Source organism: Pteronotus mesoamericanus, unplaced genomic scaffold (assembly GCF_021234165.1).
Source record: "Pteronotus mesoamericanus isolate MK-2021 breed Mesoamerican mustached bat unplaced genomic scaffold, CSHL_Meso_final contig_82, whole genome shotgun sequence".
Classification (NCBI taxonomy): Eukaryota; Metazoa; Chordata; class Mammalia; order Chiroptera; family Mormoopidae; genus Pteronotus; species Pteronotus mesoamericanus.
The window spans coordinates 7182251-7194461 of NW_026555265.1; the positions used below are offsets into that span (position 1 = coordinate 7182251).

At 40.5% G+C, this 12211-nt stretch overlaps 1 protein-coding gene across 1 annotated transcript in view; it reads right to left on the minus strand.

The window, feature by feature from the left end:
• The window catches only part of ATP13A4 (ATPase 13A4), a 122677-nt gene that overhangs the window by 77872 nt on the left and 32594 nt on the right, over nt 1-12211 (minus strand). The window contains exon 2 of the mRNA XM_054585138.1: nt 7683-7856. Within this exon, the coding sequence (XP_054441113.1) occupies nt 7683-7856 (174 nt within the window). The remainder of the gene's footprint in view (nt 1-7682; nt 7857-12211) is intronic.

The following is a 12211-nucleotide window of genomic DNA, read 5'->3' on the forward strand; positions in this document are numbered from 1 at the left end:
AAGTGTGGTGGAGAATGAAAAGTAAGTATTGCTTAATGTGTTCAAAAAGCTTATAACCTAATAACAGAAAATGCTATAAAAAGGATATGGCATAGTAGAAAAAACTCTGGATTTTGAGAGTCAGAAGACAAGTTCAAGTTCTTTATCCATCTATTCCCTTTACCTGGACCATTTCCCATGCGCTCCTATCCACAAGCCACCATCACCTTTTAACTCTGTACATCTGTTATGAGCTCAGGAAAGTCTATTCTGTCTTTCTTGACTTGGTCACATCCCTGTTCTATAATCCCACCATAACAATGAATCTTTCCTAATTATTATACTCTTTTCCCCCTGCCCATGAGCTACCACTGTGTCTGGTACAAAATCTGTGCTCATCAAGTTTTCAAATGAGGGAGGAAAAGAGAAAGAGGGGAAGGGAGGAAACTGGCTAACATTCACTAGTTGGCAAAGTTACTTGTTCACTTATCTGTAAAATAGAGATGATAATGTCTATTTTCCAGGGTTATTATGAGAATTAAATAAAATAAGCAATGAGATATTATTTCATAAAATGTAAAATGAATAGCATTTTAATACAAAGTACACTGCTAAAAGAATTATAGCAGTCAGAGATGAAAATACAGAGCTAAAAGCGAATGAAGGAAAGGTCATTAATTCCCTCCAGAACTGGGCCAGAGAATGGATTGATGAAGGCTTAATAGAAAGACAGTATATTATAGAGAAATGAGGAGGGTTGGATAAGTAGAGATAGAAGACCTACTTTTTGTATTTGCTCTAAAGAGAATGTATGGGTATGAGTGTGTGTGTGTGTGTGTGTGTGTGTGTGTGTGTGTGTGTGTGTTTGAATTGACTCCTCACCAGAAAGTCACCCTGTAAGGACAGAGATTTCTGTCTGTTTTGTTCATAGCTATATTCTCTCTTTTTAAATTATATTGATTATGCTATTACAGTTGTCCCAATTTTCCCGTTTGCCCCCCTCTATCCAACACCCCACTTCCTCAGGCAATCTCAGCACCATTGTTCATGTCCATGGGTCAAGGGTATAAGTTCTTTGGCTACTCCATTTCCTATACTGTACTTTACACCCCCATGGGTATTCTGTAACTACCTATTTGTACTCCTTAATCCTCTCACCTCTTCACCCATTCCCCCCACTTCCCTCCCATCTGCCATCAAAACACTCTCCATATCCATGATTCTCTGTTCTTCTTGTTTACTTAGTTTGTTTTTTAGATTCAGTTGTTGATAGATATGTATTTATTGACATTTTATTGTTCATAGTTTTGATATTCTTCTTTTTCTTAAATAAGTCCCTTTAACATTTCATATAATAATGGTTTGGTGATGATGAACTCCCTTAGTTTTTTTCTTGCAAAGGGTAGTTATCTGCCCTTTGACTCTAAATGATATCTTTGCTGGGTGGTGCAATCTTGGTTGTAGATTCCTGCTTATCATGACTGAATATTTCTTGCTAATCCCTTCTAGCCTGCAAAGTTTCTTTTCAGAAATCAGCTGACAGTCTTACTGGAAGTCCCCTGTAGGTAACTGACTGCTTTTCTCTTGCTGCTTTTAAGATTCTTTATCTTTAACCTTTGGCATTTTAATTATGATGTGTCTTGGTGTGGTCCTCTTTGGGTTCATCTTGTTTGGGACTCTTTGTTTTTCCTGGACCTGCATGTCTATTTCCTTCAACAACTTAGGTAAGTTTTTGTTAATTATTTTTGAAACAGATTTCCAAGTTCTTTCTCTTTCTCTTCTCCTTCTGGCACCCCTATGATGTGAATGTTGGAATGCGTGAAGTTGTCCTTGAGGCACCTTAATCTATCCCCAATTTTTTAGATTTTTTTTTCTCCTTGTTGTTCTGATAGGTTCTTTTTTAGTTCCTTATATTCTAAATCATTGGTTTGATTCTTGGCTTCATCCACTCTAGTCTCATTTCCCTGTAAACTGTTCCTTATTTCAATTAGTGTATCCTTTGTATCTAACTAGATTTTTTTTTATGCTGTTGAGCTCCTCACTAAGTTCCTTGAGCATCCTTATAACCACTGTTTTGAACTCTGTATCTGATTGATTGCTACTCTCCATTTTGTTTAGTTCTTTTTCTGAAGTTTTGATCTGTTCTTTCATTTGGGCCATGTTTCTTTGTCTGCTCTTTTTGGCAGCCTCCCTCTGTTTATTTCTATGTTTTAGATAGAGTGGCTATGACTCATTGTCTTAGTACTGTGGCCTAATGTAGTAGGTGTCCTATAGGGTCAAGTGGCACAGCCTCCCCTATCTCCAAGCTTGGTACTTGAGGTGCACTCTCTATGTGGGCTCAGTATACCCTCCTCTTGTAGTTGAGCCTTAATTGCTGTTGGCAGATCAATGGGAGGGATTTACCCAGGTCAGTCAGCTGCAACAACTGGCTGTTCCTACCACCAACCTCTACCTTCTGTGAAGGATCAGTTGTGCAAGGGTAGGGTGGTGGTTCTTCAATGTGGTCTATAGCTGTCCACTGGATGCGCTGGCCCTGGGTTTCCCAGGTGGTACAGGCCAAGGTCAGCCCTCACCTGTGTTCTGCGCAGGGTCACCCTGCCTGGGCTATAAACATTTTGAGATGGCTGCTACTTGTGCTGAGCTTGGAGATCCAAGGTGAAGCCAAGCTGTGAATCTAGGCTGGTTGCTGCTAGTGCCAAGCCTGTTACCACTTAGCAAGAGGTATGGGGGCTGCAGGGCTTACTAAGGCTGTCTGTTGCTTGTTTGATAGGATTTAGGAAGTTGTGAAGCATGAGCCAAGGCTAGCCATTCATATGGAAAATATATATGGGTGGGCCTTTAATTTTGGTGGTACAGTCTCTGGGGATCTCCATGGCAGGGCAAATAGTATTAGCCAGGTTGACTCAGATATGGGACCCACCTGCTGGCACTATGGCTCTGTTGGGTACTCAGAAAAGGGACAATGGCCTATGCTTGACTTTCTGTCTGGAAGAAAGCTGCCCCCCAGCTCCCGCTTTAATGCCAGACACTTCAGCTCCTCCCTGTATGCCACTGCTTTCAAACTGCTACCAAGGTGTTGGAGCTCAGAGGGAGTGAGTCTGAGTAAGTCTATATGTGGGTTCTTTAAGGGGAACTGCTTGGGACTCCAGAATTTTCTTCCACTGACTCAATCCCCTCTGGTTTTTGCAACCAGAAGTTATGGGGACTTACCTTCCTGGCACTGGAACCCTGGGCTGGGGGACCTGGTGTGGGGCTGGTACTTCTCGCTGCTGAGTTATCCCTCCTGAATTTTTATCTACCACACATGGATGTGGGACCAGCCTGTTCCATGTCTCTGCCCCTCCTACCAGTCTCAATGGATGTGCTTTCTATTATTCCATAGTTGTCAGACTCCCACTCAACCCTATTTCTGGTGGTTCTGAATGATGGTTGTTTCATATTTTAGTTGTAATTTTGATGTGGTTGTGTGAAGAAATGAGCCATGTTTCCCAAACTGCCATCTTGACCAGAAGCCTGATAGCTAGTATTCTCAATGCTTATAACAATATCTGGAACATCATTGGAGCTCAACAAATATTTATTGAATGAATAAATAATAATAAATCAATAATAATGAATACATGAATGGAGGGGACAGAGAATATCATATAAAATGTTATGAGTGAAAGCATAGACAAAACAGATAGTAGTGTTGATGTGGGAAGCCTGGGCTTGGAGAGACCAGGTTGCAGAAGAGGAGGGAGGAGAGAAGGTAAAGGATCCAGGAAACATGAACACAAATGTTTTTGGCTGGTGAATAGCCTGGTGGGCTCGTGGACTTTAGATCACATTTGCATGGCTGATTTGCAGATTTTTTGAGTTTGCAAACAAAGGCCCCTAGCACTGACATGTTTAGATGAAATGGAAAGGGAAATGCTCCAATTATTAAAACATTGAAATGAAATTCCCTCAGTCATGCCTATTAACCAGTCATCATTAAGTCCTCCTCTGCACAATATGGGTCTTTGAGGACATGTGACATACAATGACAATAAAGGGAAAAAATGTGTTTATAATTATAGCAAAGATGAAAACTATGGAAATCATCACAAGCATCTGAAGTCAAAATGCCAGTGAATGTAAATCATGTTATTTGAACTAAAATGTGACATCACTACAGATGTCAGTTAAAATTTAACATTATATGAACAGTGAATGACATGGTACTTTTAAAATTATAAAATAAAAGTGTAATTGCTCTTATCTTTGGGAAAGATCTTGCTCATAAAGGCACTTAATATGGCATGGGGAACTGAAATAAACTGAGTCCTAAAGACTTTCAGTCAGTGCATCATGGCCTTTTTTTTTTTAATGTTAAAAAATTACTACCTAATCAGTGTCAGTGATAATGATCTGTAATCTTACCAGTGTGAGATTGATGATAAATACCAAGTACTGACTTTTTAATAACATAAAAAACAGATATACAACATATTTTTAAGTCATCTAGTCCTCCTTAATGGAAAGTCTTTACAGTCCAGCTATTGTAATATAATTCAAATTCAATCTCTTTAAGGTGTCATTTTAATGCAAATGACCAAGCAGCAGACTTTTAAACTATTGGTGCCCAAAGCTTTTTTTATCTAAAGCTCAGAAATAACTGAATTCTTGTCTAATTACATAATGACTAATTTAGAATCTCATTTATTTAGAGAGTCTCTGGCATATCAAATCCATTTAAAATGACTCACAAGAGCAGGTAATTAAAAATTAAAGCAGAAATCAAGATGAAAAAGATAAGATTGAAGCTGGTTTCAACAGTTCAGATTAGTTGAGAAGAGCAGTGAAATGGTAGAGGGTGGAGATTAATAGATTGTCAAAGATGCAAAGAAAGAGCCAGGATAAGGACATGCAGCTCCCTGAGGCACCAATGACTTTTTTAATCTTTCCACTACATGTCCAGTTGCAAAGCTGACAACAAACAACTAGAAAAGTTGACTTGATTGGGTATCAGTGTGTGCTGGGGATCCCCAGCCACCAGAAACCTTCCCCATGTCTCCTATCCTAGGAGGGAATGCCAGCCTTCCTGGCTAAATAGGGAAAGGCACAGCATCCAATGAGCAGGGCCATTATATATGGGTGTACCTAGTCTACAGCAAGCTCTCTAGCATAGCAAGCTCATACAGTTGCTTGAGCAATAATACACACACACTCAAAATGGTCTTCAATAATGAATTTTATAGTTTGCAAATGGCTTTTACATACATAATCTCACTTCATCTTCACACTACCCCCCAAAAATAACTAGTACTTTTACTAGTCCCATTTCACAAGTAAAGAAATTGAGTTTCTGAAGGGTTAAGTAACAAATCTAAGGTGTAACACACCTACAGCGCTGAGGCTAGACTTCAAAACTTTTGACTCCAAATGCCAAAGTGTATCATTTCCTGTTAGTTGACAAGTCCTTATTTCTCTCACTTTGACTAGAACTGTCTCTTTTCAACCTCTTCATTGTCCTTCTATCAATTTCCTCAGCATTTCTTTCATCCTCCTCCCTTCCCTTGCCATTTCCTGCTCATTTCCTCTTATTCCTATCTATGCTTTGACTCTGCCAGCAGCCTCAGAGAGCATGTAGAGCTCAGCCAAACAGACATTCTCAGATCTGAAGAGTCTTGGTGGTGTGCTCTGAAAGGCAGAACACTTTTCTGTGTCTGAAGTTGTTCCTACTACGGCAAAAGCATTGTCCACTGAGGACTAGTTCTGGGAAATGGAAGTACCTGTGGGTTAGATATAAGTACTTTTCCAAATCCTCCTTTTATGCCAGAAAATAAGGACCTCATAGGTTCTTAATTTCACAAGGGGGTGGTTGATCTATGAAAGAATGCCAAATATTTGGTCTTTCAAATTCCTTATGTCTCATCTTGGAGCTACAGAAAGCAAACTTCTATTTCTGTTCCAGGAAGACACTTCTATCTCTGTTCCAAGAAGCCATGTCCAGGCTTCTATTCTTCTCCCAAAGATCAGTTGAGCTCATAAGTGGGAATGAGACTGTCCACAGCAGTGTTTCTCAGAGTATGGCCTCATCAGAAGCATCAGCATCAACTGAAACTCATTAAAAATGCAAATTCGTGGGCTCCAAACCAAATCTAATGACCTAGAAATTCTGGGAGAGGTCAGGGCAGTTAATAAGTCCTCCAGATGACTCTGATGCTGGTTGAAGTTTGGGAACCACTGGTCTAAGTAGAGTTGCACGGGAACAGCCCTGTACTGGGAGTTAGGATACATGGGACTTAGTCCTAGTTAGACTTCTCACTCACCTAGGAATGCAATAAATCATATCCCCTCGCCAGGCCCCATTTCCTCCCTGGTCAAATGATGAAGTCTTCCTTGGTAAGTGCCAGGCACTCTTCTCTAAGGCATATTCTGTGATCCTTCATGAAAATTATGGCTTGAGCCAGTGGTGGAATAAGGGCTCCCAGCCCAACACCATCAACTCTTACCTCACAATAATCTTGCCTTCCTAAAGTCTAGAAGTTCATTTTCCAAAACTCTTGAGTTAGAATATAGGTGAACTAGGATGGAGGTGTCCTCAGCTATCACTTATACTATGGTTCACATGTAAGCTAAGCAACCAGGCCAGAAACAAGGGGTTGGGCTGGCACAAGTGGAGTAAGTCAACAAAGACAAACTTTATCCAAATGCCAATGTCATTGAGGTCTAACCCCAACTCTGTTAGATTAAACTGTGGAATTTTTTTGGCCAGTTATAAGATCTGTTGCTATCTTCTCCTCTTGCTGCATTAAATAGTTTACTAGAGAGATTGCTATATACAAAAAGAAGCTAACAGCTCAGCAGAAGTCGACTTATCAAGAATCTGGTTGTCATTCTGAGTTATTTGGGCAATGCATTATTAGAAATATTCAGGCAAAAAACCATTCTCCCTGGGACTGCCCTTTGATGCCCATCAATAGAAAGGTCCACTTCAGCCTATAGCCACCACTTGTTTATGAAATCCCTACCATGCGCAGGAACTAGAGATACAGCAGTGGAGTTAGAAAAGATCCCTTCCCTTGTGGGGCTGACAATCCAGTAGAAACTTCATAATGCCTAAGTATAATGAGTGCTAGGAGGAAGCATTATGGAAGCAAATTCACTTAATGCCAGGACCTTGTGTTAGCAGAGAAAAGCAATGACCTCAAGATGGTTGCATTGATTACACTAGCATATCTGCAGGATGTAGCACACTCCTATCAATAACTGTGGCTCTCTCAAATGAGCAGGGGAAGGTGACATCCTCCTCAGAGGAGTGCTCTCCATCTCCTCCCTACCTCTAACCTCCCTTCCTCCAGAGTTGTTCCAATGGAGTGGGTTTTGGGATAGACACAAATATGTCAGCATACAGAGGGAAGAAGCAATGTGAATTCTGTAGCTTGTAGACTGACTTAATCACTTCCCACTACCTATTATTTTTAGTTATTAATATGGTTATTCTCTGCTCTAATATTCATACAACTCACAAGCTTAAAAGAAATACTGTGTGATATCCCATAATACACACAATATTGAGTTCTAATTGAGGTAAATAAATAAAGGCAAGGCTGTGATGGAAGCTGAAGCTGCAGCCTCCTTTTATCAACTGCTTTGTGCACATCTCTCTACAACCATCCCATCACACAAGGTTCAAGAGAAAGGGCCACCAGGTACAAAACCAAGTACACACTTACTGTTGTCCTCAGCAACACGACATCTGCTTCTTGCAAGGAACACGGGATGCAATTTGCCCACACATGCCAAGCAGGTCTCCAGTAAAACACCAAGGGGAGGATCCCAAACGAGAAGATGGATCCAGCAAGGCAGAGGGTTTTTCTGCAGCTCTGAGTTTGGTAGCCAAATATCTCCTGGGGAAGAACCAAAATGACCCCAAATGTTGGTTAAGCACAATAAGCAAAAAATAAACAAATTGGGATTTTGGTGGTGAAAGAGAGCAAGGGTAGAAGTGGAGCAGGATGAGGGGAGGGCAGGCTGTATTGAGAGTGAAAAAAAAAAACCCCCTGACAAAGTGTAAGACATGATCCCAGGCCTCCAAGAAGTTACAATCTAACTGGGAAATTTAATTTTTATAATTTGAGCACTCAGCTTCCTTATGACAAACACTATGCTAGGCGTTATTTGTCTTATTTGAGTCTTACAATCATCCCCTGAGTAGGATTCACCCTCATTTCATAAATAATGACACTGAGCTCACGAAGGCTGACTGGAATGGCTTCTTCAAGGCCACACAGCTAAGTTTGGATGCCAGTATTCAAACTCAGGTCTTTCAGCCCCCAAGTCTTGAGCATGATCAACAGCCTTCATAGACATGCCCTTGAGGCATGTGCCAGGAGTACTAAGTGACCCCAGCAACCAGTGATTCTCTTCACTGGGACCAACAGCATCTTAGGTGAGAGGGACTTGAACCAGGCCTTGAGTATGGAGTTAGGATTTGGTAAAAGTGTTTAACTGCAAGAGGATGAACAACAAAATGCCAGCTTGGCTTTGGGAGTTTGGTGTAGAGCTATGCATTCACACCCTCCTCCTTTGTTCAATAACAAAAAGAATTTTACAGCAAGAGAGAAAAATCATAGAGATTATTTGGTTTATTTCGACTGATGCCTATTGAGTACCTGCTATGTGCCATTAGCTATGTCCTTCTCCAGGGGATATGAGGCCCTGGAGGATACACATATGAGCAAGATAAGAGTCTTACTGCTAAAAAAATTATCATTTGGACAAACTTCTTCCTTCCAAGTCAAGCCTGGGACAAAATAGAAAGCCACCCCTGAAGTTTATGGCCTTGATTTCACAACTCTGTCCCACAAAGCCATAGCTACACTTTATATTTGGTTAGAATGGCTCAAATTAAGAAGCAGAGAGTCCTGGTGAAAAGCTCATTCTCTGGACCAAGACACTTTGGGTTCAAAGCCTGGCTCTTCCACTCACCAGGTGAGACATTGAGGAAGTTATTTAACCTCTTATCCTCAGGTTGTCAACCATAAAAGGGAGATGGTGAAGTACCCACCTCACAGGGTTGCTATGAAGCTTAAATTAGTTTAATATGTATAAATGCTATGTAAACATTTACTCTGCTGCCAATTGCTACTGCTACTACTATTTTACCATCTCCCCAAAAATAGACCTGAAGTTCTACCCCATTGTTTATTGGCATTTAGATCTAAGAATTCTAGAATCAATAGTTCTACTCTTGTTAGAATGGCCTGCTAGGATAACAGGGAGCCGGAATATACAACTTGAAATTCACCAGCTTCTCTATCTCCCTTGATGAAGATTACATTACTAGAAAAGGTTCTGTGATCCTTGGCTAAAAGCTGCTTTTATGTGTAATTCTTAGGCTCTTCCCTCTCCTTAGCAGCACATGCAGGTCCTGAATAGCTTTTGTGGGTATTGCCCACATTTGGTATGCCTTTAATAAAATGTTCACAGTAAGTCAGAAAATACAAGCTCTTGACTGAGTTTGCAAAATAAAATGTCTATCCTAACATAAAAACTCTTCCATCCCAAGGTCAAGTGATGCTCTCCAGATGTCGAGACTGGAATGGCTCTGTTCCCTCATCGTACCTGAAGCAATGCTTTGAGATCACATTGTGCGTGGTCCTCATCCTAAATTCCATACCTGTCCTGAGTTCATCTACCATTTTTTTATATGCTTTTTTTATGTTATGACACTTTATAATAGATAAACTTCTACCACCCAGCTAAGCCATGTTATTTTCTTTTTAAAATACTGTATTTAAAAGCTTCCCTATGTTGCCATTGAGCTCCATCTAATATGGCTGAGTCACGCCAGTTCTATAGAAAAAACCTCCCCGTTACCTTTTATTCTTTTAATAGAGGGCTATGCAATGAGAGCCCTCTGTAGTTTCCAAAGTGTCTTCAAGTTCATTAACAAATTTAAGCAAGCAGGAATTATTTCCCTCATTTTCCAGCTAAGAAAAACTAAAGTTTAAAGTTATTATATATAATAATTAGTAGTAGTAACTATTTGGTGACCGTGATAGCAGCTAACATTAATCGAGCACTTAAAATCACTTCACCAAGCACTTTTCACATTTAGTTAAAAAAAAGAAAAGATTAAATAATTTTCCCAAGGCATAGAGCTCATCTTTATCTCAAAACTGAGCTTCCAGTGTAGGCCTTTGCAGCACATGAAAGATAACGTGAGGTGGCCATTTTTATTCTAAGGCTCTTATTCACTCTACCTAGAATTTCAGTTCAACAAATATTCTTAAGTGTCCCTCAAATAGCCGGCATGTTTTAGACACAGAGATGAATGAGACCATGTCTCTAGTCTCAAGAAGCTCATTGGTTTAATGGGAAGAGAGACACATAAATAGATAAGACTAGAAAAGGTTAGAGAAATAAAAGCATTATATAGAGGGGTGACTATAAAAATTGTCATCTAAGTGAGGTGCTATTAATAACACTGGAACAAGAGAAGTAGATCAGTAGAGTCCCAGGTGCATATTCCCCTAGCTAATACCAGAGTATTACTCCAAAAACTTGCCTGCTCTCAGTTCTGTGGGCGCCACAACCCCAGTTAGTAGCTCATGGCCCATAATCCACTGCCAAATTTTCAGTAGAAAAGCTGAAATACTGTGGATAGGGAATTTTCAATTACTCTTTGTTGAAGTAAATTGAATTGTACTAACTGAAAGTGAACAGCATTGCAGGGACCATTAATAGACACTGGGTTTAAAACTGCAAAAATGAGCATGGTGCTGTTTTTTATCACCCTGTAGCAATTTACATCCTACATTATGAAGTGTCTTCCACGTCCCCGAAAATGCTCGAGGGAAGTATCCCAGCTACTCCACACTCCACCCACCCTTACCTCCCACAGAAAAGGAATCAATCAGCCAAAAATATAATATTGGAAAAATGTCAAAAGGATATTACACTCATGGCAGTCTACATGCATTATGAAATAGCACATTGTCCCTTTCTTTATCTCCTTTCAACCCACAGATTCTCCTCCTCCCCCTGTCCCTGGGCATCTAGATCTTTTGCCTCCCTAAGGACTTAAACTTTGGCTTCCAAGTGTACAGGCCATCTCCCCTGCAGAGGCCCTATAATGAAGAACACAAACTGTGCTCCCTGAAACAATGGTTTCAAGAAGGACTCTCTCCCCAGAAAAATACACAGAGACGCATACACATAATCATCTCCACAGAGATCCAGGACATTTCCAGAGTATAGAAAAGACTCTGCCTCAGGAGATTCCTAAGGCTGAACCAAGGCTGAACTAAGTAGACTCTGTACTTAACTAACGGCATCGCGGTGAGTAAACTGTTAGTGAATGTGGAGGTATGAAGACAGACGCTCATGGAAATGCAGGTGCAGGTGAGGGCGACAATAAAAGCAGGACAGCGGCTAATTCCAAGAATCTTTATAGGATGATGTCATCAAACGGGACTCAACAAGTCCCGAGAGTGGCTCTCAGCCTTCTCCTCCTGTGGCTGCCAGCAGGGAAGACTCAAGTGAACCAGGTCTCAAAGGTGGAGTGTAATGAGAGAGTGAGACGTACGTGTATAACTATTCGCCAACCAGATAAATATATGGGTATGTATTAAGAGTTTGTTTTCTCCCTAAGGGCAACATTGCCATAGTCATGACTGTCCACCATGGAGCCATAGGCGAATATAATGCTTACAATGGGTTCTGGAGCCCTGGGAGGTGTGGCTCAGTGAGTTGAGCAGCGGCCTGTGAATCAAAATGTCACAGGTTCAATTTTTGGTCAGAGCACATGCCTGGGTTGCGGGCCGGGCCCCAGGTTGGGGTCATGCAACAGCCAAACAATGTTTCTCTCCCTCTTTCTCCCTCCCTTCCTCTCTCTCTGAAAAATAAATAAAATCTTAAAAAAATAAAAGATAAAATGGGCCCTGGAGTCATATCAGACCATCTTCCACCCTGAGTAACATGCCTTCTTTAAACATATTAATTCATTCCATCAAATTACAATCACAAATCCTGTTGGTCTGGGAGCCATTTATTCTCTTTAAGGCAATTTTGCTTTCTCTACTGCCTTCATTAAATATTTGAAAGTTTAAATAATTCATTTTTTAAAGTTTACCTCCCTAAAGATAATCTCTTTACCCTCATTTCTGGTGTGACAAAGTTTTACTAATGATTTCCATGCACTACAACAAACCACGCTAAAGGAATTAACTCACCTCACTTTTTATCCCAACCCCAAGCC